Below are 24,170 nucleotides of genomic sequence, written 5' to 3' on the forward strand. Positions count from 1 at the left end.
ATGAGACGTCTTATATTGACAGGTCTCTCTATGAGGATGCATCTCGAGTATGTACCTACTATACACACGGTACCCACATTGATGTTTCCACCTTCCACCTTCCAGTCTCCAGTCTCCAGCTGTCTATCTACACCCTCGGCGTGGCCAATTCCAATCCACTCTACTATACATGTACTCTGTCCTCCACCGAGCCAGATGTACGCATCATACAACTTTCGGACCGAATTTAACCCCAGCTGCTCGCACCATTCCAGGCGTCCAGCCACCACGCCTGCCCGGTTGCCCCGCCAGCTGCATACCGAGGCGCCGTCGGAACGGTATCGGTAGTCTTTATATGATGAGCCCCTGCGTGGTAAATCTCATGTGGCATCTTTGTAGAATCTATGTACTCTAGATCTCACGTTCTCTCACATAGGTAGGGTATAGTGGTTCGATTGGTATTGGTATCAGTTATTTCGATGGTGCTGGGTATCTAGGAAAGTATATGGGGTATGTAGATCACAACTCGTCCTTGACATCCGCCACCTTCTCCTCCACCTTCTCCTTGACATCCTCCACCGTCTCTTCCACCGCCTCCTTGACATCCTCAACCTTCTCTTCCACCTTCTCCTTGACCTCCTCCACCTCCTCCTCAACACTCTTCACCACCTCCTCCACCTTCTCTCGGACTTTCTCCCCAACACCCTCCTCCTGAGCCATCAGCGCATCCGGCACCTTCCCCTTGCTACCCTCACCCATCTTAACCGCATCCAACCACGCCAGAACATCCGCACTCTTCTCGGCATCACCAGCGAACCTTCTAAACCATCCACGATGATTTACCGCGACCAACTGGGGCAGTTCGGTTCCGAGCTGCAGATTCTCAACGAGCGCGGCAGCGAGCTCGTCGGTGGCGGGCACATGGAACACCTGGAACGTGTGGGGCGGCGGCCGGCTAACGAGCTTGCCGTAGGCGCCTGTCACGCCTGCTACGGGCGTCGACGAGAGCAGGAGGATGCATGTCTTGGACTTTTTGGCGAGGCAGGTGGACTGCAGCGCGGTGAGGCCCGTGAGCGTGGGCACTTCGGGGGCGGCTGGAGAGGCGTTAGTTATGTGCTGCAGTGGGGGTTGAGGGGGGACTTACGGGTCGGCGTGGGCTTCGCGGTGGTGGTGGAGGAGGACGTGCTGGAAGATTCCGGCTCCTCGCTGCTCTTGGGCGCCTTGACAGCAGCGAAGAAGTCGTACATGGCCTGCTTCTCCATTTTTCCGCGGTAGACGACTCCCTCTGCGTCGCCGCCGGGAAGCACCACGATCGTAGGAAACGTAGACACGCCCATCAGCTCCGCCGCGGCGGTCTCCTTATCACGAACCTGCGCGAAGGAGATGGTGTCGAGGAAGTCGACGGCAAGGCTCTTCCACAGCGCGCTGGTGGTGCCTTTTCTCGTGAACAGGATCGCCTTGGCAGTGTCGTTCTTGTCGCTCAGGAACTCGGTGAACTTGGAGCCGCTCAGCTTGGTAACGTGGTTCGGGATGCGCTCGGCCACGGCGTCGGCGATGGCTTTGGCCGTACGGCCACCATTGTAGTCTGTCCACTCACACTTCCATCAGCTTCCATTCCTCCCCTCCAAAGGGTAGTGGGGTGGAACAAACCCTCGACAACCGGCCGTCCCTTCTTGCTGGAGGGCACGAACAGCTTCAGCGTGGGAAAGCCCTTGATGCCATACTCGCCGCAGGTGCGCTTGTTCTTTTCCTCGTCGCAGTCGATCGCGGCAATCTTTGCCATGCCCTTGAGCGACGTGGCCGCCTGCTCGTACGCCGGCTTGAGGTTCTGGCAGTGCCCGCACCACGGCGCGTAGAATCTGCGCTCGCTCGTTAGAACACACTCACTCCACTTTTCCCGCACGTCCGCAGATGAGGGTGGGAGGGAAGCTTACTCGACCATCTATACACGACGTTAGCACACATGAAACAAGATGTTGGCTGGGAGGAAACATACCGCAGCATTGCCGGAGCTCAGGATCTCCTTCTGGAAGTTCTTGTGGTCCAACTGGACGATGGCACTCTTTGCGCCGTAGAACGCGGCATCGGCGCCCGACGTCGACGCGAGCAGCAGGAGCGTGGTGACGACAAGCTCCCGGAGGAGATGCATGGCGGATTCGAGCTAGTGTAAGCTTGGTGTTTGGTTTGCTGGAGAAAATGTTTCGAGAGCAGTTGGGTCAATTGGAGCGATGAGATGCGGACAAGCGAGCGAGCAACTGCTACTGGTTGGTAACTACTGGAGGTTATTGGCAGGATGCTTTTGATTTCGGCCTTTTGAATTTCCGCGGCTTTGCCGTGAACGAGGGATAAGGCCAGGTGTACTGTTGCCGCTTGATGGCGTGGGTTGAGTCGTGTGTAACCGACGGCGATGCACGATCCGATCGACGTGACACAGCCGGAATGTGAATGAGCACTTCGACGGGGATCTTCTTTCTTTAGGAGCAAGGTAGGGATGCCAAAGGCCCAAAGCACCGTAAAGTCTGAGGCGCGACGGTAAATTGTCATGTAAAGGTGTAAGGCTTGGCTGTCATGATGCACGTTTGCTTTACAGCCACATTATCTACGTGACAATACGTGACATTACAATACCGTCACGTTACCGTTGACATCCCTAGAGCCTACCTACCTCTACTCTCCCCACAGCACGATCACCGCCACGACCCTCACCATGGCGACTTCCGGTGATCCCCCCTCGGCCTCAATGGTACTGGTCCCAGCCGGCAGCGAAGTCGCCGACGTCAACCAATTGACGCGCGAAAAATATGTGAAAGGTCAGTCCGTTTCCTTCCCTCCGGGGGGGTCCCCTCTAACACCCTACAGACGACAAGATCGGCGAAGGAACGTACGCTATCGTGTACCGGGCGCACGTGCGAGCGACGGGGCAACCCGTGGCCATCAAGAAGATCAAGATCTCGTCGCAGTCGGAGGGGATATCGATGGACTCGCTGCGGGAGATAAAGCACCTGCAGGAGCTGCGCCACCAGAACATCGTGAATCTCCTGGACGTGTTCGTGGGCAAGAGCCACAACATCCATGCCGTGCTGGAGTTCCTGGCCGGTGACCTCGAGGGCATCATCAAAGATACTAGCTGTGTCTATGGCTCGGGCGATATCAAGAGCTGGATGGCAATGAGCCTGCGCGGGCTGTGGTGGTGTCATAGGAATTTCGTTTTGCACAGGGTGAGTACGTCGCCGTCCACCACACACCACCGCCGACTGCTAACTCTGACAGGATATCAAACCTAACAACTTGTTATACACGATGTCGGGCATTCTCAAGATCGCCGATTTCGGACTCGCGCGGTCCTTCGCCGACCCGCACGCCAACATGACGCACCAGGTAGTGACGCGGTGGTACCGGCCGCCGGAGCTGTTCTACGGCGCGAAGCACTACGGCGCCGCCATCGACATCTTTTCCATGGGGGCGGTGTTCGCGGAGCTGGTGCTGCGCGCGCCGTACCTGCCCGGCAGCACAGACCTGGCACAGCTCGAGGTCATCGTTACCGCCCTCGGCCAGCCGAGCGAGCAGAATTGGCCCGGCGTCACGAAGCTGCCGCAGTACTGCGTTACGAACGATGCCATGCCCCCCGAGGTCGACCTGCAGGGTATGAAGCGACAGTTTCAGAGCATGAGCATGAGTGGCCTGCAGCTGCTACATGGCATGCTGCGCCTCGACCCGCGCAAGAGGGTCACTGCTAGGGACGCTCTCGAGAGCGAGTGGTTCCGCGAAGAACCCATGCCGACGAAGCCGCATGACCTGCCGGGGAAGAAGGGCAAGGAGGAGCAGGAGAAGGTCGGGCAGGATCTGAAACGCAGGGCGGGATACGATGATGTGCTTAATGGCGACGAGCTGATCGCGGACCGCGGGAAGAATGTGGCCAGACGATTGGATTTTGGTGGGATGTAATTGCTATATGCTGCGCGTACGGGTACATAGGTGGGGCGTTGGGGATTTGTTGGCTTTCATTTGCATTGGTCTTGCTGCGGCGCGTGTATAAATTGTAGGTAATCCTTGGGTTGCAGTGACGTTCGAGAAGTTCACGCGGTTGATGTGAACCATCATGTCAGCGCACTTGATCGGTCTGTAGGTATGGCACCTTGCTGCAGTCCACGGGGGCCTTGAGGCCTGGCCTGGAAACCAGAGATAATCACATAGTATCACTCAACATCCATAGCCATTCTCACTCCTCAATTCCTGTCGTCCAGAGCTTCGCTGCTCGGTGGTCTGTGGGGTAGGTATCCTTTGCGCTAACCCAACCAGCCACACCAGCCACACGCGACACCAAGCCGAGCTGAGCTCATGACCAGTTGTACCTATGGAGGGTGGGTGCCAACCCCTATCCCCTCCCACCCACCAATCCATCGCAATGGCGCCGCCGTCCACACCGCTCCCCGCACGCCGTGTGACACCGCCAGGACCCGGCCGACGAGGTGAGCCGCATCCTTATCCTTATCCACGGCTTACCCCATACCCCGCGAAGTCCGAAAGCCGAAGGCCGAAGCCTGACTAATCACGCCCGCACCGCCTAGGAACAACCGTAACGCCGACGCGCCGAGGCGCGATCCTGGCGCTGCGCTATGGCTCGCCGGGGTTCACGATCCGGCAGATCTCCGAGCAGCTGGGTGTCTCGAAGTCGACGGTACACGGCATCTGCAAGCACGCGGAGAAGAAGGCGCGGGCGTTGCGAGAGGAGCGGGGGGCCGACACCACCGCCACCACCACCGACGACGCCTCGACGGCGACGCAGACCGCGCCCTCGCTGCTCGAGCTGCTGGCCGCTTCCGCCCCCTATAAGGCCTCCGGACGCCCACGGAAACATGCGCTCACTGCCACCGGCGAAGACGGCGATGACGGCGACAACCCGGCCGCCGATGGTCGCGGCGCTCCTACGCCGACGGATACACCGACAGATACGCCGACAACCACGCCGGCGCCAGACGAGACGTCGCTTTTCCAGCTGCTGGCTGATCCCAACCCCGCACCCGCGTTGAATACATAAGCCCTACCGGAATGTCCCGACTCGACTTGACTTGGTGTTTTGTAGCTCCCACGGGGAAGCTTTGTTCCCGGAAGAAACCGTTCGATCTCCAAATTCCAATAGAACAGTCGTCCGATCTATCTTGTAATCTTCTTTTCATTTCTTCGTCGTATAAAACGACCTTCTTCTTTTCCTCATCCATTCAGCCTTTTGCGCGAACAATCTTTCTAATCTTTCTAATCTTTTCTAATTCTAATTCCTTTTCTCGAGTTGGATACGCCAAAGGATCGTTTTCGTTTAATACCGCAGTACGTGGGGAGGTTGATTCTGTACAGTACTATACAGTTGGGTTCTCCTACATATGATGCTTATCGGCTGTGCTGGCCTGACGAATGGAAGGTGACATAAGATATAATTCGGCTTTTTTTTGGGCGTAGCAATTACATACACGACTTCCTCCATGAACCTCTATATTGAGAGGCCCACTTCTGTGCCCACGAGCTGTATCTAGCTGCAAGACTGTCTATGCTGATGAATGCTTTGATTTCTGGGAGAGAGGTGCAGATGTTGATTATACGAGAGATGATAAGAGCATTTCGGCCATAGACGTTGTCACTCTTCTGTTACACAGCACGCGAGTGGAAAAAGGCGATAATGGCAACTACTGTTCAAATGATGTTTCTATTATCTTCCTCTATCTGGACCCTTTCAATCGTGCTTGGGGGTCCAAGACGAACGGGTGACTTACCCATTCGCTGGACATCACTCGCCGAGGGCCAAAAGAACCGAAGTGTATATGGTATGTAGACCAAAATGAAAGGACCATGAAGCCCACTGTGGGGACGACACGGTGAGTAAGCGGTCATATTGTATTAATCTTCCTCACTCCAAAATAGGAACACGCCATAGAACAGGCTTGCACCAGAGTGTTGGTGAGGATCGGTTTGAAGTTTCATGTCACTTCACGTTCACGATTCCGTCATTGCAACGAGAGAACTCGGATTGTCCACAGTATCCCATTTGCACTGGAGCTACCAAAAGCAACCCGAAAACGCCGGTCCGATCCCAATACCGTTAAGAAAACCAGATCTTTTATTCAAGATTAACGAAGAATTTACTCCTCGGGAACTGTAGTGAAAAAAGTCAGTCATTAACTCCGGGGTCACGTGTGAAATGGTGAACATACTCTCAATCTCGCCGGACTCAATGTCGTCGGAGATATCCTTGGGGCTCCGTCCATCAACCTGGCAGCCGACAGAGAAGGCAGTTCCGAGGATCTCCTTGACGGTACCCTTGAGCTCACGGGCCAGCGACTTGGTGCGCATGATGCGGGCGATCTCAATGATCTCCTCGAGAGGAACCGACTTGGTGTGCTTGATGTTCTTCTCCTTCTTGCGGTCACGCGGGGGCTCCTTGAGGGCCTTGATCACGAGCGACGACGCGGAGGGAACGACCGAGACGGTAGCCTGACGGTTCTGGATGCTGAGCTGGATGGTGACACGGAGTCCTTTCTGTTTTCCACGTATTAGCATGCAACGCACGCGCGCAGAGGAGGGGCGGAATTTGAACATACCCAGTCACCAGTAGCCTTGGCGATATCTTCACCGACCTTCTTGGGCGACAGACCAAGAGGACCGATCTTGGGCGCAAGAGCGGACGTAGCACCAACTTCACCACCGGTGGCACGGAGGTAGCTGTTGAAGAAGAACGTCCCCAATCGTTAGCCAGCTCATTCATGAGAAGGTACAATATGAGGCGACAAGCGCTAGACGTTTTCTTCATCCGTCGGGCGGGCGATAATAACGTACATGACCTTGACCTCAGAGGGATCGAACTTGGGAGCTATTTTCCATGTCAGCAAAACGACGAAAACGCGAATTGCATAGCCGGGCGGGGCGGAACATACGCATGGCGATGGATTTGCTGGTGGGGTTAGAAGGTCGGGTTCGGGTTGGGCTGTGCTGGGGCTGGTTGGGCGGGCGTGGTGTCGAAGTTCGTCAAGTTCCAAAGTCGTCCTGAAAATTGCCAATTGTCAAGGCGCTCGTTAGGGCTAGACTGTGGAAAGGATGTGTGTGGCTCTGTGACTGCCGAAAGGCGGCGTTAATCTAATCTCATCTTATCTCATCTGATATTTCCGCACTTTAGCGGCTCCGCAGTGTCCCTCATGACCGGCGCCAGCCAGCTCTATATGTATACTCTACCCAGCTCTAGGCTAGCCATTCCCACTGAGAATCATCAGGTTGCAGAGTACACACGGTTTGTTATTTGGCAGTGAACCTCAACCAAGTACCTACGCCTAAGCTCTCTTTTGATATCCAACGGCAAATGCTAGTTACGAAACACAACATCAAATTTTTCGCCCCAAAACGTCCCCTCCCACCGTACCCAAGCGCCTAAATGCATGAAAGATTGACAATTTTTACATGTTCTCCGCCTGTGCTTCCAGACCATTCACTGCCAGCTTGACGGTGGAAGAGTGTACTGACAGAGGAGTCGGCTGCAGACCGTTTTCGGTTCCGTTTTTCATTGGCATGGGAGTTGCTGGCCTGCTCGAAACGACCTGAAAAGGAGAGTAATCAACAGTCTATTCGCTGGACACATTCAAGAGATAGCATACCTTGCTTGCAGCGCTCAGGATGGCAATCAGGGAAGACTGCGCAGTATCCTCGTGGATGCCAACTCCCCAAATGGTCTGTGGCTTGCTCGAGCTGCCTCCAACGATACACTCAATGAATGTAGCGGCCTTGACGTCTCGGCCCTGACCGATAGCGTGCTCTTTGTAGTCCTTGACATCCAATTCCAAACCGATGCACCTGAGGGCATTGGCCAGAGATGAGATGGGACCGTTTCCAACACCCCGGATGGAGTGTTCCCTGCCGTCCATTGAGACGATACCAACGAACGTCCTGCGAGGGTTCGCAGAAGCCTTCTCCAAGCCTGGGACCGGCGAGGCCGATCGGTCGGTAGAGAACTCGTAATCCACCAAGTTGATCCTAGATGGCGTGTTGAGGTAGTACTCGTTCTCGAACAACGTCTGGATCTCCTTGGGCTTGAGCTCGCGGCCAAGCGCCTCGGTCTCCCTCTGGACAACCTTGGAAAAGGCGATTTGAAGGCCGCGAGGCATATCAAGCTCCAAAGCGCGTTGGATAATCCAGGCCACACCTCCCTTTCCGGACTGGGAGTTGACACGGATGATAGCCTCATATGTTCTTCCTATATCGGCCGGATCCAGCGGAAGGTAGGGCATGGCCCAGTGGTCATCGTCCGTCAAACCTTGCTTCTCGCGCATGTTGAATCCCTTTTTGATCGCATCTTGATGCGATCCAGAGAAGGCGCAGACGACCAGTTGGCCTCCATACGGAGCACGAGCATGGACGGGAATCTTGGTGAGGTCCTCCACAACATCGATGACCTTTGTAAGATCTGAGAAGTCAACCTTGGGGTTGATTCCCTGGGTGTAAAGGTTCAAAGCCAGGGTGACCAAGTCAACGTTTCCTGTGCGCTCGCCGTTTCCGAATAGACATCCCTCAACTCGGTCCGCACCACCCATCTGTGCCATTTCCGCAGCGGCGACAGCGCATCCACGGTCGTTGTGAGGGTGTAGGGAGATACAGATCTTCTCCCGCTCGGAGATATTCCGTGAGAAGTATTCAATCTGGTCTGCGTAGACGTTTGGGGTCGACATCTCGACGGTGGCAGGCAAGTTGAAGATGATGGGGTTCTCCTCGGTAGGGCCCCAGGCTTCCTTAACAGCCTCGCAGATCTGGATGGCGAAATCCAGGCGCGTGTCAGAGAAAGTCTCGGGCGAGAACTCATAGGCCCATTCGGTATCCTGCGCGTCGGGATTGTCCTTGGTCAAGCTGCGCACGAGCTTCGTCGACTTCACTGCCAGAGCCAAAGATTCCTCCTCGGTCATGCCAAACACGATGTTTCTGAAGCAGGCCGAAGTCGCCAGGTACAAGTGGATGATCGCCTTCTTCGCACCCTTCATCGACTGGACTGTGCGCTTGATGAAGTCCTCGCGACACGGTGACAGGACCTGCAGCCAAACATCGTCGGGGACCGCGCCAGGAGTCTCGATCAACCGGCGGGTAAAATCGAAGTCAACTTGCGACGCCGAAGGAAACGACACTTCGATCTCTTTGTAACCGAGCTGCACCAGCATTTGGAAGTACTCCCACTTCTGGTCGGAGTCCTGAACGCATCCAGGTCAGGGTCTGCATCGCGCTTCCACGGAAAACATGCACATACCATGGGGTCCACCAAGCTCTGATTGCCATCCCTCAGGTCCGTTGACAGCCACCGTGGCGCTTTAGTGATGGTCTTTGACGGCCATTGCCTGTCGGGGAGATTGACTGGCGGGAAAGCCTTGTACTTCTTGGAGGGATCTTTGAGCCTATGTCATTCATTTTGCACTTGTCAGCGACCTGATGAAGCGCCCAAAGAACATGCCTCCAGTGAAAGAATCGTAAGGAATCCAATTGCACTCAAGCTTTGGCGCAGCTGAGGGGTTGTGATATGTATCGCAAACTGGAGTAGAACTCACATCGGCATCTCGAATTGGCGATGGTCTTGGTGGGGTATGTAGCGGAGTGGATTATAGCTTCTTGTGTCGAAGCTTCGGAAGAGAAGTAAAGATCAACCGTATGATTAACTGACGTCGAGCAAGCAAAGAATGTTGGGGGGCTTCCACGAGAAGACGCACAGAGATATAGAGGTTTTGCTTCGTTGCAAACAGCTTCGTCGCAATTGATCAATTCCTATAGCCGGCGGCCGAGATGCCGCCTGACTCATCTACGAGCGAAAACCATCTACCCCCGCCACCATCACCCCACCAATAACGCCGATCTGCAATGCACAATGATGCACGCGGCTTATAGTTCACAATGCACAGCGAGTCAGCGACACGAGTACGGGCCGCTGGATATATGTAGAGTACTCTACACGGCCGTTATGATACAGCATTCGGACTTCCTTTCGTGACCTCCAATTCTTCGCACTGCTGAACTGATGTTGCTGGTTTGTGTTTAATTCGCCAAATCCATCATATTATCCCCCCGCGAAGCAAACAGGAGTCTCTTCTTTGGTGGTGTATAGAGAAGCCAAGTTTCCTGGTCATAGATTTCGAATGAAACCTGTTAATTGAGATTATGTTAGCCAAGTACATAATACTCCGCTCAAATAGACTCATGGGCAAGCTGACACCATTACCACACTTAATTAGCTGTGCGCATTTCTCGCAGCTGCTCATAGAGGGCATACTGAATACCCGAATGGAACTGAAATGTGAAGATTTTTTATGGGGAAAAGATGCGAAGACTTGTGGAATTTGTGCGGATAAGATATATGAATATATACTTTATTCATTGATCAGACACTGAAGTAGGAATGGTTACAGATGTAGGCGGCTGGGAATTCTCCATATCCGGTCACTCGGCATTGTGATTCAATCGAGTCAATCGATTATTGCAAGTTTCGGCAGGCCCGAGGTTGGTCTGAGGGCTTGAAGAAAGCCTTTTCAAAAGCTATGTGACCAAGAACCGCTCTGTAAGCTGACCGAAGTCAGTGTCTATAATCACTACTATATACAAGAACCCCAAATGCGCCAGAGACTGAAATATGCCCAAACGACGACCCACGAAAATGCAGAATGATAGCAAACAATCCCGCCAATCACAGCGCCGTGAGCACGGCCGCCTGCTGCTCTGGCTAAATATCAACCAACTGTGGCGGCGGCTCCGACGGCGATGGAGTATGCTTCGCAGTGACACCCCGCTCGCTGAGTTTCTTCTTCCCTGTCCGACCCCTATTCGAGCCAGAGCCCCCAGCTGCCTTGGCCGTTTCTGATGTCTGCTGCGCCTTCTCAGTCGACTTCGAGACGATTCGAGCGGACGTCTCTCCTGATTCTGTGCTACTTGGGGGAGGACTATATGCCACCCCGAAGAGCTTGCACATGGCTTCCATGGTCCTGCATTGCGTGACCTCGCTGTACATCTTGTTCTTCCCGGGAACAAGGTGCGAGAGACAAAACTTCGTGTTCGAAGTCCAATTTCCGATACTCACACAAGTCTTCAGAAACTCCTCTGCAACCTCCTGCCACGGCAATACACCCTCGCTGCGGAAGCAGGAAGGATTGGCCTCCGCCGCAGTGGCAATCATGCATCCATCAACACCAAATTCTTCGATGAGCTCTTCGGCGTGCGAACGTGACTTCACATCTCCATTGGCGTAGCACTGAACACCCGCCTCGTGACAGGTTTTGACGATTTCCCTTAACTGGTCTCTGATCGCTGCCTCTCGAGGCCGCATGGGCGTGGTCCGACAGTGGACTGTAACTCTGACGATGCCGGTGGCGCATAGCCGGCGTACTAGAGTGAGCGTCTCCTCCTGAGTATCGAGGATCCGGATTTTGACCGATACCGGCACGTTGTTCGGTTTTCCAACCTCTTTGACCAACGAAGTGAGGATGGCCACAAGCTTGTCCGGGTTCTTGAGAAGAGCCGCACCCATCCCAGAGTGAACACTGAAATGCTGCCCTCAATCAGCACTGGATTCGTGCCAGTGACTGGAGTTCATACCTTCGGGCAGCCAGCGTTCACATCGATTCCCGCCACATCATTCACCACGATTTTAGCACCCTCCACTGCCAGCTGTGGATCCGCCGTGCCGATTTGGAATATCAACTTGTCCTTTTCCAGTTCTGCGTGCGTTCGGAATACCACTCGGTCCTCTCCGGTACCGTTGTTGGTGCGCTTGACGAAATCGATCGTGCCGAAGTGAGGGTTGGCGACTCTCGTGCAGCCGATAATGCCCTTATCAACAGTCTCCGGGCCTGCGCAAAGCAAAGATTAGAGGAAGCGACACATGGGAGGTCGGAGCTCATTGTACATACCCCATACAGCATCGGCGCCATACTTTAAAGACAGCAGTCGAGTTGGCAGCTCTCCCGTCCTAACCATAGGCGCGAGAACGCATTTCCCCACAAATCCTGGATGAGCCATGGTAGAGAGTGCTTCGGTCGTTCGGGCCACAGTCGTGAAACTACGTGATGGTCGTGCTTGGACGAGAAGCTTCAGTGGGGCCAAACGCATCGATTTAAAGTGAGTAATGCTAGGAGCATGCGAGACGTGAGGCGTGGAGGCTGCGAACATAAACTTTTTTTAGCGCGTGTGGCTGTGCCAAGCCGCCAGGAAAGCAGACTCACAAAGCTTGAACTTCTTCACCGAGCTGCCACAAGCACATTACAGCACTTCATGGCGGACCTAGAGAGCGACGACGTGCGGGTGGTCCAGAATTCGCAGGATGTGGATATCTCCGACGAGACTCAAGACTTCCGCTTCTTGAGTATTTTCAGCAAGTGCGTCCTGCAACCCCGAAGTCGTTGGTAGACATGGACTGACTTTCGTTCCAGACCTTCAGACCATGCAGCGATTCCTAAGCGTGGTGAAAAAGACTTTGAGCCCAATGGAACTGATCTCCAAGATCAGGTCCTTGCGGAGTCTCGACAGGCGATGCACGATGCTTTGCGTGGAGAGCGGAAACACAGTGTCAAGACGCACGTCGAAGGAATTTGGAGACCGGACAAGCAGTTGACTGAAGTGATCCTTGCGAAAGGACCGCACTTCAAGTCAGTCGGAAAGGCGGATAGCGGGGGCGTGCTATGGTTGCTGCCTGAAGAGACGATATACATGGTCGAGCGTGGAAGCATGGAGTGTTGGTGGGAGGAAGGCGTGCCAATGAGCGTACAAGGCGCTTATGCCACCTGTCTTGAGGGCTGTGGTGGTCTGGAGAGATATCAGGTGTACGCCTACTTGAAGAGAGCGGGATATATCCTCAATCGAGCTCCAACATTCTTAGATGACGGTATGTCCGAGCCAATCGCGCCCCCCTCCCCCGACGGAACTGTCTAATAATCGACAGAAGAGACGGAAAATGCGCAGGGGAGGGAGATAATGACCATAAGAGCATCCACCGCTGGAAGACCTGGCATATTCGCCCAAATATACAACATATACAACGCTTTCTTTGGCCCACAGCCGTCTGGTCCCCTGGTATCACGATGCGTTCACCGCACATATGAGTCTATCTACCGGAATCTAGCTTTAATACCCTCTCATCATCCCCCGCACCAGGCAATTCCCTTGAATAGCAGTGACGCACGTCTGCCGTACCGCATCGCATACCATGTATGGAAGCCGCAGCCAAACTTCAAGAAGAGCGACCCTCCACCACCGGACTTCCGTATTGCGGTGGTCAACGCCAGAGACATGGGAGTTCCCACGTTGGCACAGCTGTCTGCGCTGTTTAACTCTGTGCCGATCGATTCCAGTGCCGCGGGCAAGAACATGTTTCAGAAGCTGAAGGATGGCCACAGAAATGTCATCCTAGCGGTTGTGGACGCGGGTGTGACCAGTTTTCTCAAATTTGGGGATGTGGGATTTGCAGATGAACCTTTATACATGAGGAAGCCGGCAGGGAGGGGAGGAAAGGGCGGACGCGGAGGACGAGGTGGCGGAAGAGGTGGCCAGGGCGGAAGAGGAAGAGGCGGGCAGGGTGGGAGGGGGCGGGGCAGAGGTTAACTCTGCACGAGACTGGCTGTATGTTCATCGCCAGCATAAGTTGCTCGGTTTGGGGGCAGTGGTAACCAAATGAAATCATCTTTTTCCATCAAGTCTTGCCTGAGAATTGCCGTCTATGATCTTCACAGTTTACAATAATCCGACGAGATTCCTTCTATTGCCTTTGTCCGATATTAGCATATACTGAACGATATAGCAAACGGCATACTTATCGCCTAGATCGGGCGACTCTCACTGAATTCGCTTCTTGGATCCTCAGCTTCCGATGCAACCTCAACAACTATTTGAGTTCTGGCTGACTGGAGTGATGACGCTCATGATCGGCTGTCCGGTCTGTTTTTTGTTGGAACGATTGACACCCCCACTTGTATCCGTTTTACTTTCGCATGTTGCACGGCATTCCCCTTACGGCTTGATGCCCGCTACCCACATTATCAACTGCATTCGCTTGCTCTAAATATCCCCACCATGATATACAAATCACTTTGCCTTCTGGTATTAGTATCTCAACTGAAGAATGCTTTTGGGCATGAGCTCGATGTCAACAATCCAGGTAGGGCTTCCCCACATCTACTATCCAAGTATACCACTTACCTTGTACTCGACGGCAGAATCCGTTCAGAATGTCGCCCAGAAGGTCGCCTACAAGATGATGCAGTTCTATCCTGGGAACCAGACCAACGGTATCCCAGGGCTATTTGGGGATCCGTATTATTGGTGGGAAGCGGGTGCTGCTTTTGGGGTTTGACTCCAGTATCCCCGAGGTTCCTCTCACACGCTTGCACCCTACTGATGGATATTGGGTGTAGGCGTTGATCGATTACTGGTTCTACACGGGGGACGAAGGATACGTCCCATGCACCATGGAAGCGATGCTCCACCAAGTCGGACCTGACGAGAATTACATGCCACCGAATCAATCCAAATCTCTCGGGAACGACGACCAAGCCTTCTGGGCTCTTTCGGCGATGTCTGCGGCAGAAAAGAAGTTTCCAGATCCCCCAGCCGATCAGCCTCAGTGGCTGGCCCTGGCACAGGCTGTGTTCAATACCCAGGCCGCAAGATGGGACGAGGAATACTGTGGTGGTGGTCTCCGGTGGCAGATCTACACGTTTAATAAAGGCTACCACTACAAGAATACGGTATCGAACGGCGCATTCTTCTTGCTAGCTTCACGGTTGGCGAGGTACACCGGCAACTCCACCTACATGGATTGGGCTGTGAGGACCTGGGACTGGACTAGCCAAGTCGGACTGATGACGGATACTTACAAGTTCTACGACGGATACGATATCAACGACCAGTGTACAAAGGTCGATTCGATCCAGTGGACATACAATGCAGGCCTATACCTAGCAGGGGCTGCATTCATCTACAATTTTGTACGTACCTCACCGCCTCCCCCACCCCTTCCCACAGCGCAATCATCGTAACTGGATTTTATATCAGACCAATGGTGATCCCTTATGGGAGCAGCGTGTCGACGGGATCATGCGAATGACCAGGATCTTTTTTATCAACGACGTGATGGCTGAGATGGCCTGCGAGCCGTACATGACGTGCAACGTCGACCAACGCAGCTTCAAAGCGTATCTCTCCCGGTTCCTAGCTCTTACCGTCAAGATGGCGCCGTTCACAGCTGAATACATCATGCCGAAGCTTCAAGCCTCAGCCAAGGCTGCCGCACAGTTCTGCTCATGGGGTGACGATCAGAATACGTGCGGAATGAGGTGGACCGAGAACCAATGGGAGGGGCTGTGGGGCGTGGGCGAACAGCTCAGCGCCCTCGAGACTATACAGAGCAATTTGGTATTGCACTCAAGGGAGTTGGTGACTGAGAAGGTGGGAGGCACGAGTAAAGGGAATCCCGGGGCTGGTGGCAGTGGCGCTATCATCGAGGAAACGAGGATGGATATCACGGCGAAAGATAGAGGCGGAGCAGCGGCTGTGACGATAATCGCTGTTATTGGGTTCCTGGTGTTTGGGTGGTTCATTGGGTGGAGTGACTGAACCGGCTGTCGGAACGAATTTTGCCTGTCTGATTTGATCAGATAGAGGAATTTCACATCGTAGGTAAAATATGGTGGCCGTTGTGTATGTTCAAGATGTTTTTGGTAATGAACGGCGTTTGTTATCGAATGGCGGGAATTGATAGGAATCGCATGCACAAACTACATAGTTAGTATCAACACCTAAGGAAACATGTGTCACGCTTGACTTCATCAATGGCATTTCCATGTTAGCATCTAGTAAAGACATATCAAGCGAGCGTGAGGTATCGACGTGTTCTCTCGAAGAGTTGTAGCAGTCACGAATGCTGACTCGGGCAGAGTTAACTTTAGAGATTATTGACCAAATCACGTGCCGCGGTAGCATTGCGTACTTCTGGAAGCAGCGTCGTCAACCCTTCCCAATTAAAAGTGTCGTCGAGCGAAGCACCACACGTCGAAGCGGGAACATCTCAAAAACAGCACAACCAACGACTCTAAACCCGCACCTAGATAACTCCACGAATCTGGGCCTTGGAACACTTCCGGAGCCTACTGTCTTGTCGCCAGGAATGGCTGAGGAACACAGTCCCGAATCGATGTCCGATCAGGCCAGCGTAACAGTTACAGAGCAAGCTGAAGCCCCTGTGTCGCCGCCATCGCCGCCGGAAGAAACGAATGATGAAGCGTCTACCTTGCAGAAGAGCGACGAGAAAGTGAAAGAGGAAGTGAAAGAAGAAGCGGAGAACGAGGTGAAAGAAACGGAGAAAGAGGTGAAAGAAGACGAAGAAGCTCGGGAGGACACCGCGCCCGAACCGGAGGTACAGCTAAATGGAGGGGAAACCGAAGCTGAAGCTCTCACCACTGCAACGCTGGAAGAGCCAGCTAAAGCTGAAGTTTCATCTCCCGAACAGAATGACGCCCCAACCCCGATGCCAACAATATCGCTACCTCAAGAATCCGAAACCGAACCCGCGTCGGATGCCGACAGCACACAATACGCTAAGACACCGTCGGATTCCTCTCGACCTTCGTCGCTCCATAGTCACCAGGACCGAGATCTACCCCAGTTACCTGAGCCACCTGCCAGCCCCATAACCCAGGGGATCCCGCTACCAATAGGTGACAGTGGTCGTCCCGCCGAGTTGTCGCCTAGTCGTACCCCGGAACCTCCGGTAACACCGACCCGAACTTCCTCGAGGAATGCACCTACCACTGCCAACCCTCAGAACCGACGGGTTACCTCCGAATCGCTTGCGCAAAACAACGCGGCGGGACAGGTTACAATATCTTCTATGGTATTCGTGGTCCAGGCATTGGAAACCATTGGCTCGTCAAAGGACTCTAGGAAGCGCAAGCAGCTGTCGGATGCTGTGCAGAAGGCTGTCGATGCCATCAGGGAGACTGCTCCAGAGCCTCCAACCGATCCCAATGTTGTTTTCGAGCCGCTGCGACTGGCCTGCAAAACTGGAAACTCCCAACTGGCCACCACCGCGTTGGATTGCATTGGGAAGCTCATCAGCTATTCCTACTTCTCGGTCATTCCGCTTCATCCGGAGGACACCAAGGAGCAAGAGCCACAGCCGTTGATTGAGAGAGCTATCGAAACTATCTGCGAATGCTTCCAGGGAGACAGTTGTCCGGATATGGTTCAGCTACAGATCGTCAAAGCACTTTTGGCGGCGGTGCTAAATGATAAGGTCGTGGTTCACGGTGCCGGACTGTTGAAGGCCATCCGACAGACATATAACATATTTCTACTTTCTCGGAACAGCGCCAATCAACAGACCGCGCAGGGGACGTTGACTCAGATGGTGCATACGGTCTTCGAGCGCGTCAAGACCCGGCTGGCAGCAAAGGAAGACTATCTCGGCAAAATGAAGAATGAGAGTACTTCAGCGTTGAGCGTTCATATACCTCCTACGGATAACAGCTCTCTCAGCTCTAAGGAGGAGCCTGCGGCTGCCCTGCCCATTCCGGACGTTGGACACGAGCGTATCACTCTACAGAGTTTCGAAAACCGCAAGAGTTTTGACGACGAAAGAATCACGGACGCGGCCCCCACTACCGTGAACCGTGCCCCTCGGAAATCGCATCCCCGGCCATCTTCAGACGGTGCATCAGAATCGGCAGAGAGCACTCAAGAAGATGAGGACGAGGTGTATATCAAGGACGCTTTCCTGGTATTCCGAGCTATGTGTAAACTTTCAATCAAGACCCTTCCGGCGGAGCAGATTGCGGATTTGAAGTCGCATGGCATGAGGAGTAAACTGTTGAGCTTGCACTTGATTCATGTGATTATGCTGAACCATATGGATGTTTTCGTATCCCCTCAATCCACGATCAAGAGTTCGAGCGGCGGTGAGCCAACGGGCTTTATACACGCCGTAAAGCAATATCTTTGCCTGGCTCTTAGCAGGAACGCAGCTAGTGCAGTGGGCCATGTTTTCGACGTCTGTTGTGAGATATTCTGGCTTATTCTGAGCAACATGCGAGTGATGCTGAAGGTTTGACCTCTCTTCTGTGGGCAGAGATATCGCGCGGTGGCTTATCTTATATCTGCACAACAGAAGGAGATCGAGGTCTTTTTGAAGGAGATCTACCTCACCATATTGGAGAACCGTCACTCGAGCGTACAGCAGAAGACATATCTCCTGAACGTGCTGGAGAGGCTTTGCTCGGACCCCAGAGCGTTGGTGGAAATTTACCTCAATTACGACTGCGATGGCTCTGCTCTGGATAATATGTTTCAAAGGTACGCCTTCCATTATGGAGAGAATTGTGTGCATGAATTGACGCTAGAGCAGGATCATCGAGCACCTTGCGAGAATTGCGACCAGCCACGTCCCAATCACAGACGTACAACTCAATCACTATGTCGAGCAGATGCAAAAGGCAAAAGCTACTACCCACCGAGGGCCATCGGGTCTGCCCCCATCGCTTTCCACGGCTTCCATTGGCGCTCCAGTCGTGCCAACCGAGCCCACATTCCCCCCCGAGTTCCCGCTCAAGAAGCAGTCCCTTGACTGTTTGGTCAATGTGCTACAATCGATGGTGGATTGGTCACAAAAGGCACTGGTAGACTCCCTGCAACACTCAGTAGATATGGAGGACGGCGGCCGGGAATCATTAGAAGCACACTCGACTCCACGGATGTCGGCGGTGGTGACACCTATCGCGACTACGCCCCACGCGGAGTTTTCTGGCGACCTCAATGGTTCTTTCGATGACCCCAACCAACTCGAGAAGGCAAAACAACGAAAGACCGCCTTGATGGAAGCCATTCGGTTGTTCAACTTCAAGCCGAAGCGTGGAATCAAAGCCTTTGTCGATAACGGTTTCATCAAAAGTTCTTCACCAGAAGACATTGCCGAGTTCCTCCTTCGAGGACCAGCCGGGCTCGATAAGGCAATGATTGGGGAGTATCTCGGCGAGGGCCAACCACACAACATCGCTGCGATGCATTCGTTCGTTGATCTTATGGATTTCACACGGATGCGATTTGTTGATGCTCTCCGACGCTTTCTACAGAGCTTCAGGCTGCCCGGAGAGGCCCAGAAGATTGATCGTTTTATGTTGAAGTTCGCAGAACGATACATCTCTGGAAACCCTAATGCCTACGCGAATGCTGATACAGCATACGTTTTAGCGTACTCCGTTATCATGCTTAATACCGATCAGCACAGCATCAAGCTGAAGGGTAAGGGGCGAATGACAAAGGAGGACTTCATCAAGAACAACCGCGGTATCAACGACAATGCCGACTTGCCGGACGAATATCTTGGGAGCATCTATGATGAAATCCGGACAAACGAGATCATTTTGGAGGGGGAGAGAGATGCCTCAAAGATAGACCTGACACAGCACCCGTCTGGGGGTATTGTGGAGGGAATCGGAAGGGTCATTTACAACGCCGGCCGAGACTTGGAGAGAGAAGCGTATGTGATCGCGAGTAATGAGATGGCCATCAAGACCGAGCAATTGTTCAAGAGTCTTCTTAAAGCTCAGCGGCGAGGAGCCTCCCAGCCAGCTCTGCCTAGGTACATCTCTGCCTCATCTTCCAGGCATGTTGGGCCTATGTTCGAAGTTACCTGGATGTCTTTCCTCTCCGCGCTCTCCGGCGCCGCTCAAGAGTCGAACGATGTCGCAACGATCCGGCAATGCATGGAAGGATTTAGGCTAGCTATCAGGATCGCATGTTTCTTTGAGCTGGAGACCTGTAGGATCGCCTTCGTTTCTGCATTGGCCAAGTTCACACATCTCAACAATCTCAGCGAAATGAAGGCCAAGAACGTAGAGGCACTCAAGGCCCTTCTCGATGTCGCACAGACGGAGGGGAACATGTTGAAGTCCTCTTGGCGAGACGTGTTGACCTGCATCAGCCAGCTTGAGAGGTTCCAGCTGATCAGTGGAGGTGTCGACGAGGGGGCATTGCCGGATGTGACACAGGGCCGGATCGTCTATTCCGATGATGCCAGCTCCAGGCCTCGACCGTCGATTTCCTCACAGCGACCGGCGTCCGTACGGTCTCGGGGTAGAGCACAGAGTCACTACACTGCTTATGCAGCGGAGGTCGCCGAAGAGTCACGATCCCAAGAGGTGGTCAATGCCGTTGACCGCATATTCTTCAATACGAGTAAACTCGATGGAACCGCTATAGTGAGCTTCGTGGAGGCCCTGAGCGAGGTTTCGTGGCAGGAGATCCAGAGTTCCGGACAGAGTGAGCATCCAAGAATGTTCAGTCTGCAGAAGCTTGTGGAGATCAGTTACCACAACATGGGCCGTATTAGAGTGGAATGGAGCAGCATTTGGGCTATTCTGGGCGAACATTTCAATCAGGTTCGTTCCTTCTTCTGGGCGGTTGCATGGTAGCACCGGATACTGACAAGATGAAGGTTGGATGTCATCCGAATACTCATATTGTGTTCTTTGCGTTGGATTCCCTGAGGCAACTTTCGATGCAGTTCCTGGAAAAGCCCGAATTACCGCACTTCAAGTTTCAAAAGGATTTCTTACGGCCATTCGAGCATGTCATGACTAATTCCACCGTTGTTCCCGTCAAAGACATGGTCCTGAGCTGCCTGCACCAGATGCTACAAGCAAGAGGAGACAATATTCGATCCGGCTGGGGGACAATGTTCGGCGTCTTCACCACTGCAGCCAAGGAAACCTACCGTAAGCGCACACCTCTCCTGTTCACGAGCTTTGGGGCTAATTAGAGTAGCTTCGATTGTGAACCAGGCCTTCGACAGCGTTAAGAAGATCTATCGTGACCGGTTCGGTGTGATTGTTCAGCAAGGGACATTCCCGGACATGATCATATGCTTGACGCAGTTCGCAAAGAATCAGCGGTTCCAAAAGATCTCGCTGCAAGCTATCGAGACACTGAAGGGGACGGTCCCTGTCATGTTGGCTTGTCCCGAGTGTCCGCTATCACAGGCAGAACCTGATTCGGCCCCGGCTCGGACAGTTAATGATGATCCCATGGTGAAGTTTTGGTTCCCGGTTCTGTTTGCATTCCATGATATTCTCATGACTGGGGAAGACCTGGAGGCTCGTACAAGGTACTATCAACATCCTATGATATTCGTGGTCTTGCTGACTTTGTAGGGCTCTGGGCTATCTCTTCGATACTTTAGTGCGACATGGGGGCGATTTCCCCTCGGATTTCTGGGACACCGTTTGCCACGAGCTCCTGTTTCCAATCTTCTTGGTCCTGAAGTCGCGATCAGAGATGGTGCAGTTCAATTCGCAGGAACAGGTCGGTCTGTGGTTATCGACCACGATGATTCAAGCTCTTCGGAACCTCATCGCTCTCCTCACGCATTTCTTTGAGCTGCTCGAACGTATGCTTGAGGATTTCCTGGAACTTCTTGTCACCTGCATCTGCCAAGAGAATGACACCATAGCCCGGATCGGTTCCTCCTGTCTGCAACAGTTGATCTTGCAGTGTGTACACAAGCTGAAGCCTGAACATTGGAGTAAGATTGTGACGGCATTCGTGCAGCTGTTTGAGACCACTACTGCCAACCAACTCTTTTCTGCTATACCTACGGGTAGCAGGTCGGCGAGCGGGGGCGCTGGTGTTTCGCCGTCGGGCGGCCCCGTAATCGGCAGTATCACCGAGACCATGGCTGACGAGGACGAGGAGGACAACTCCTTGGCAATTGGCGGACTTTCATCCGGGAATGCGGATGAAGAGGACGAGGGGCTCCACGAGGGTGAAGAAGCAATGCGAAGCCCCGTTACGGCCGAGCTAGAAGACTACAAGCCGCAACAACTACCGCAGCAGCCAGTCGTAACGGCGGCCAGGCGCCGTTTCTTCAACAAGATCATCACGAAATGTGTGTTGCAACTCCTCATGATCGAGACGGTGTCGGAGCTTTTCCAGAACGATCAGGTTTACAATGAGATTCCGTCTGCGGAGTTGTTGAGGCTCATGGCGCTGCTGAAGAAGAGTTTCTCTTTTGCAAGGAAGTTCAATAGTGATAAGGAGCTGAGGATGAAGCTGTGGAGAGAGGGCTTCATGAGGCAGCCACCCAATCTGCTCAAGCAAGAGAGTGGCAGTGCTTCCACGTACGTCAGCATCTTATTGCGTATGTACCACGATGAGAAACCGGAGCGGAGACAGAGCAAGGCTGCTATCGAAGATGCGTTGATTCCGTAAGTCTTCATCCACATCATTCCCAGTATAAAATATGCTGACTGACATCTCCAGGCTATGTGTCGACATCATCCGCGGCTTCGTAGTCCTCGACGAAGAGACACAGCAGCGCAACATCCTCGCCTGGCGTCCTGTGGTGGTTGATGTTCTGGACGGCTACATCAACTTCCCTGAAGCGGACTTCAGCCGGCACGTTGAGACCTTCTATCCCCTAGCCGTAGAACTTCTTTGTCGCGAGCTCGGCCCAGACACCCGGATCGCTCTACAGAACCTTCTCCGACGAATCGGTGAGGTCCGCGGGCTCGGTGTGATGGCGCGTGGGCGCGGCGCCAGACGTGGTAGTGAGCTTTCCATGCGTAATGGTGGTGCTAGGCTGAGCAGGCTTTCGCATGCTCAGGGTTAGACAGCTGGGGCTATGGATTGAGTGATACCTTTTCGTCATTTTCTAGAGAAAAGCGGTGGTTGTGATTTCTTTACGTGATTTCTTTGTTCTGGCGGATATGTTTTTCATTACTTACTGCCTTTTAAATGGTGAGATCGAGGGGAGATTTCGATTCTGGATTGGTTGGGCTTTTTTTTTCTTCTGTTCTGTTGTTCCGTCCGCTGAATTGCTTTCATATACTCGGTCCTCTGGCATTGAAATGTAGCACGATTTGATGTACTGTATTCACTTTTGTACGTAGGAATGATTACACATTTGTTATGATACCTATCTCTAGGTGATTTGGCCATGGATGTCCAGGCTCCGTCCGTCTCATGGTGGACGCACCGATGATATCTCATGATCATGAGGATACTCTATAGCTAAAATTTAGACGATCTATTCGAAGCACGTAGCCAAACTTTGACCACAGGCCACACTCTTCAGATACGCATAAATACCATCTACAGCTCCCTACCGCCTCAGTCCCTTCCCACCCTTCCCATCCCTCCCCCTCACTTCCGTCCGTCCGTATCCACAATGCCCGCTGCAACGATCCTCGACCTTCTCAACTGGCTCCCGTTTCTCTTCAGCGCGCTTTTGTGCACACTCCCATTTTGTATCCCGCAGCACCCCGAGTACGTCGAACCCGAGTACGTCGAGCCTCACGATGAAGGGCCCTGCTGTTGCCGTTGCCTGCTGGACGCCCGCAAGCTGCGGCGGGTGCTTGCCGTCTACAACATGCGCCCTGTCAGGCGCTCTGGCGGGCTCGAGCCCGAGGTCGCCCGGAAGATTGCGAGGATCATTTACACGCCGGGCTGCATGCTGATGCAGGAGGAGATGCTCGAGAGCTATATCGAGAGCTATATCGTCGAGCTGAGGAAGTATAAGTGCGTTCTGCAAACCATTGAGTGCCGCTGCGGGTGTGGCTGGGGAGAAGGGGCGGGTGCGGGTGCTAATTCGTGATCTGATAGGTTCATCCGTGTCATGCCTGAGGGAGACCACATCGTGGCACGATATACCAGGCATAAGCCGAAGCTGCCCAAGTAGCTCCGGGCGGAGGCGCTGGTGGTCAAGAAGGGATTGCGTGGGTGCGTGGCTGAAGTTGAAGTGACCTCGGACTCGGGTTTTGTGGTGCTTTGGGATTGCGAGAGTGGTAGTGTGTGGTCTGGGCTGTAATTATGGCGGCTGTTGGTAAAATTAGCAATAGATACAGTATGTAGTGTTTACTCGGCTCGGCTCGTAAGGTTTTCCATCAAAGTTCGAAATCTGTCCGTTTCCTATGGATCATAGTTGTTCGTTGTGGTGGTGAAGAGTTCGGTCTGTCTAAATAAGCGTACCTACGCTTATAGCTGTTCAAAGTTTAAATTGTGAAGTGAATATCTGCATTGTGTTTACAGCGAGGTAAAACATTAGCTATCACTCGTATTAAAGTACCAGGTCAAGTTATCGCCACTCGCCCCTACGAGACCACCACACCACATATGTAGACCCCTCGAACACCACAACCACACAATAGAAA

At 53.4% G+C, this 24,170-nt stretch overlaps 10 protein-coding genes across 10 annotated transcripts; 6 read left to right on the plus strand and 4 right to left on the minus strand.

Annotated features, from left to right (window-relative positions):
• Positions 1-412: 412 nt before the first annotated feature.
• Positions 413-2,443, minus strand: BZA05DRAFT_406104 (uncharacterized protein). The gene is made up of 5 exons (XM_051484475.1): positions 1,976-2,443; positions 1,914-1,921; positions 1,630-1,838; positions 1,124-1,564; positions 413-1,073 (listed from the first exon to the last, which is right to left on the minus strand). The coding sequence occupies exons 1-5, from the start codon at positions 2,126-2,128 to the stop codon at positions 499-501; spliced, it is 1,386 nt and encodes a 461-aa protein (XP_051337206.1). The 5' UTR covers positions 2,129-2,443; the 3' UTR covers positions 413-498.
• Positions 2,444-2,524: 81 nt separating this feature from the next.
• On the plus strand, positions 2,525-4,305 carry BZA05DRAFT_406106 (kinase-like domain-containing protein). The gene is made up of 3 exons (XM_051484476.1): positions 2,525-2,789; positions 2,839-3,197; positions 3,250-4,305. The coding sequence occupies exons 1-3, from the start codon at positions 2,687-2,689 to the stop codon at positions 3,922-3,924; spliced, it is 1,137 nt and encodes a 378-aa protein (XP_051337207.1). The 5' UTR covers positions 2,525-2,686; the 3' UTR covers positions 3,925-4,305.
• On the plus strand, positions 4,163-5,125 carry BZA05DRAFT_132128 (uncharacterized protein). Its single transcript, XM_051478805.1, has 2 exons — positions 4,163-4,448; positions 4,548-5,125. Exons 1-2 carry the CDS (start codon positions 4,334-4,336, stop codon positions 5,015-5,017), a joined length of 585 nt encoding a protein of 194 aa, XP_051337208.1. The 5' UTR covers positions 4,163-4,333; the 3' UTR covers positions 5,018-5,125.
• Positions 5,126-5,981: 856 nt separating this feature from the next.
• BZA05DRAFT_406115 (ribosomal protein L11) lies at positions 5,982-7,072 on the minus strand. Its single transcript, XM_051484477.1, has 5 exons — positions 6,903-7,072; positions 6,805-6,838; positions 6,570-6,690; positions 6,183-6,507; positions 5,982-6,124 (listed from the first exon to the last, which is right to left on the minus strand). The coding sequence occupies exons 1-5, from the start codon at positions 6,904-6,906 to the stop codon at positions 6,111-6,113; spliced, it is 498 nt and encodes a 165-aa protein (XP_051337209.1). The 5' UTR covers positions 6,907-7,072; the 3' UTR covers positions 5,982-6,110.
• A 92-nt stretch (positions 7,073-7,164) lies between these two features.
• On the minus strand, positions 7,165-9,781 carry BZA05DRAFT_406117 (uncharacterized protein). The gene is made up of 4 exons (XM_051484478.1): positions 9,543-9,781; positions 9,248-9,392; positions 7,614-9,191; positions 7,165-7,556 (listed from the first exon to the last, which is right to left on the minus strand). Exons 1-4 carry the CDS (start codon positions 9,548-9,550, stop codon positions 7,416-7,418), a joined length of 1,872 nt encoding a protein of 623 aa, XP_051337210.1. The 5' UTR covers positions 9,551-9,781; the 3' UTR covers positions 7,165-7,415.
• Positions 9,782-10,705: 924 nt separating this feature from the next.
• Positions 10,706-11,997, minus strand: BZA05DRAFT_341297 (uncharacterized protein; the record flags this gene model as incomplete). Its single annotated transcript, XM_051480998.1, has 3 exons — positions 10,706-11,527; positions 11,575-11,828; positions 11,889-11,997. 3 exons carry the CDS (start codon positions 11,995-11,997, stop codon positions 10,706-10,708), a joined length of 1,185 nt encoding a protein of 394 aa, XP_051337211.1.
• Positions 11,998-12,228: 231 nt separating this feature from the next.
• On the plus strand, positions 12,229-13,575 carry BZA05DRAFT_377148 (tRNA-splicing endonuclease subunit sen54 N-term-domain-containing protein; the record flags this gene model as incomplete). The annotated part of the gene is made up of 3 exons (XM_051481833.1): positions 12,229-12,353; positions 12,408-12,859; positions 12,917-13,575. The coding sequence occupies exons 1-3, from the start codon at positions 12,250-12,252 to the stop codon at positions 13,573-13,575; spliced, it is 1,215 nt and encodes a 404-aa protein (XP_051337212.1). The 5' UTR covers positions 12,229-12,249.
• Positions 13,576-13,993: 418 nt separating this feature from the next.
• Positions 13,994-15,720, plus strand: BZA05DRAFT_406126 (glycoside hydrolase). The gene is made up of 4 exons (XM_051484479.1): positions 13,994-14,128; positions 14,187-14,317; positions 14,385-14,957; positions 15,025-15,720. Exons 1-4 carry the CDS (start codon positions 14,044-14,046, stop codon positions 15,583-15,585), a joined length of 1,350 nt encoding a protein of 449 aa, XP_051337213.1. The 5' UTR covers positions 13,994-14,043; the 3' UTR covers positions 15,586-15,720.
• A 1,138-nt stretch (positions 15,721-16,858) lies between these two features.
• Positions 16,859-22,630, plus strand: BZA05DRAFT_341253 (uncharacterized protein; the record flags this gene model as incomplete). Its single annotated transcript, XM_051480996.1, has 7 exons — positions 16,859-18,070; positions 18,134-18,318; positions 18,368-20,402; positions 20,459-20,738; positions 20,788-21,127; positions 21,174-22,226; positions 22,282-22,630. 7 exons carry the CDS (start codon positions 16,859-16,861, stop codon positions 22,628-22,630), a joined length of 5,454 nt encoding a protein of 1,817 aa, XP_051337214.1.
• A 558-nt stretch (positions 22,631-23,188) lies between these two features.
• On the plus strand, positions 23,189-23,698 carry BZA05DRAFT_420825 (uncharacterized protein; the record flags this gene model as incomplete). Its single annotated transcript, XM_051485665.1, has 2 exons — positions 23,189-23,538; positions 23,623-23,698. The coding sequence occupies 2 exons, from the start codon at positions 23,189-23,191 to the stop codon at positions 23,696-23,698; spliced, it is 426 nt and encodes a 141-aa protein (XP_051337215.1).
• Positions 23,699-24,170: the final 472 nt, after the last annotated feature.

Source organism: Tricharina praecox (assembly GCF_024521635.1).
Source record: "Tricharina praecox strain CBS 144465 chromosome Unknown BZA05scaffold_22, whole genome shotgun sequence".
NCBI lineage: Eukaryota > Fungi > Ascomycota > Pezizomycetes > Pezizales > Pyronemataceae > Tricharina > Tricharina praecox.

Excerpts from the sequence above, each read along its gene's own strand:
- BZA05DRAFT_406104 (XM_051484475.1), bottom strand. The coding sequence starts at position 2,128 with ATGCATCTCCTCCGGGAGCTTGTCGTCACCACGCTCCTGCTGCTCGCG. Across the intron at positions 1,565-1,629 it reads GGGACGGCCGGTTGTCGAGG|ACTACAATGGTGGCCGTACG; the intron begins GTTTGTTCCACC and ends GTGAGTGGACAG. Across the intron at positions 1,074-1,123 it reads CGCGAAGCCCACGCCGACCC|CCGCCCCCGAAGTGCCCACG; the intron begins GTAAGTCCCCCC and ends ACGCCTCTCCAG.
- BZA05DRAFT_406106 (XM_051484476.1), top strand. The coding sequence starts at position 2,687 with ATGGCGACTTCCGGTGATCCCCCCTCGGCCTCAATGGTACTGGTCCCA. Across the intron at positions 2,790-2,838 it reads GCGCGAAAAATATGTGAAAG|ACGACAAGATCGGCGAAGGA; the intron begins GTCAGTCCGTTT and ends AACACCCTACAG. Across the intron at positions 3,198-3,249 it reads GGAATTTCGTTTTGCACAGG|GATATCAAACCTAACAACTT; the intron begins GTGAGTACGTCG and ends TAACTCTGACAG.
- BZA05DRAFT_132128 (XM_051478805.1), top strand. The coding sequence starts at position 4,334 with ATGGAGGGTGGGTGCCAACCCCTATCCCCTCCCACCCACCAATCCATC. Across the intron at positions 4,449-4,547 it reads GCCAGGACCCGGCCGACGAG|GAACAACCGTAACGCCGACG; the intron begins GTGAGCCGCATC and ends CGCACCGCCTAG.
- BZA05DRAFT_406115 (XM_051484477.1), bottom strand. Across the intron at positions 6,691-6,804 it reads CCCTCTGAGGTCAAGGTCAT|CTACCTCCGTGCCACCGGTG; the intron begins GTACGTTATTAT and ends CTTCTTCAACAG. Across the intron at positions 6,508-6,569 it reads CCAAGGCTACTGGTGACTGG|AAAGGACTCCGTGTCACCAT; the intron begins GTATGTTCAAAT and ends CGTGGAAAACAG.
- BZA05DRAFT_406117 (XM_051484478.1), bottom strand. Across the intron at positions 9,192-9,247 it reads AGAGCTTGGTGGACCCCATG|GACTCCGACCAGAAGTGGGA; the intron begins GTATGTGCATGT and ends GGATGCGTTCAG. Across the intron at positions 7,557-7,613 it reads TCCTGAGCGCTGCAAGCAAG|GTCGTTTCGAGCAGGCCAGC; the intron begins GTATGCTATCTC and ends TCTCCTTTTCAG.
- BZA05DRAFT_406126 (XM_051484479.1), top strand. The coding sequence starts at position 14,044 with ATGATATACAAATCACTTTGCCTTCTGGTATTAGTATCTCAACTGAAG. Across the intron at positions 14,129-14,186 it reads GCTCGATGTCAACAATCCAG|AATCCGTTCAGAATGTCGCC; the intron begins GTAGGGCTTCCC and ends ACTCGACGGCAG. Across the intron at positions 14,318-14,384 it reads AAGCGGGTGCTGCTTTTGGG|GCGTTGATCGATTACTGGTT; the intron begins GTTTGACTCCAG and ends TATTGGGTGTAG.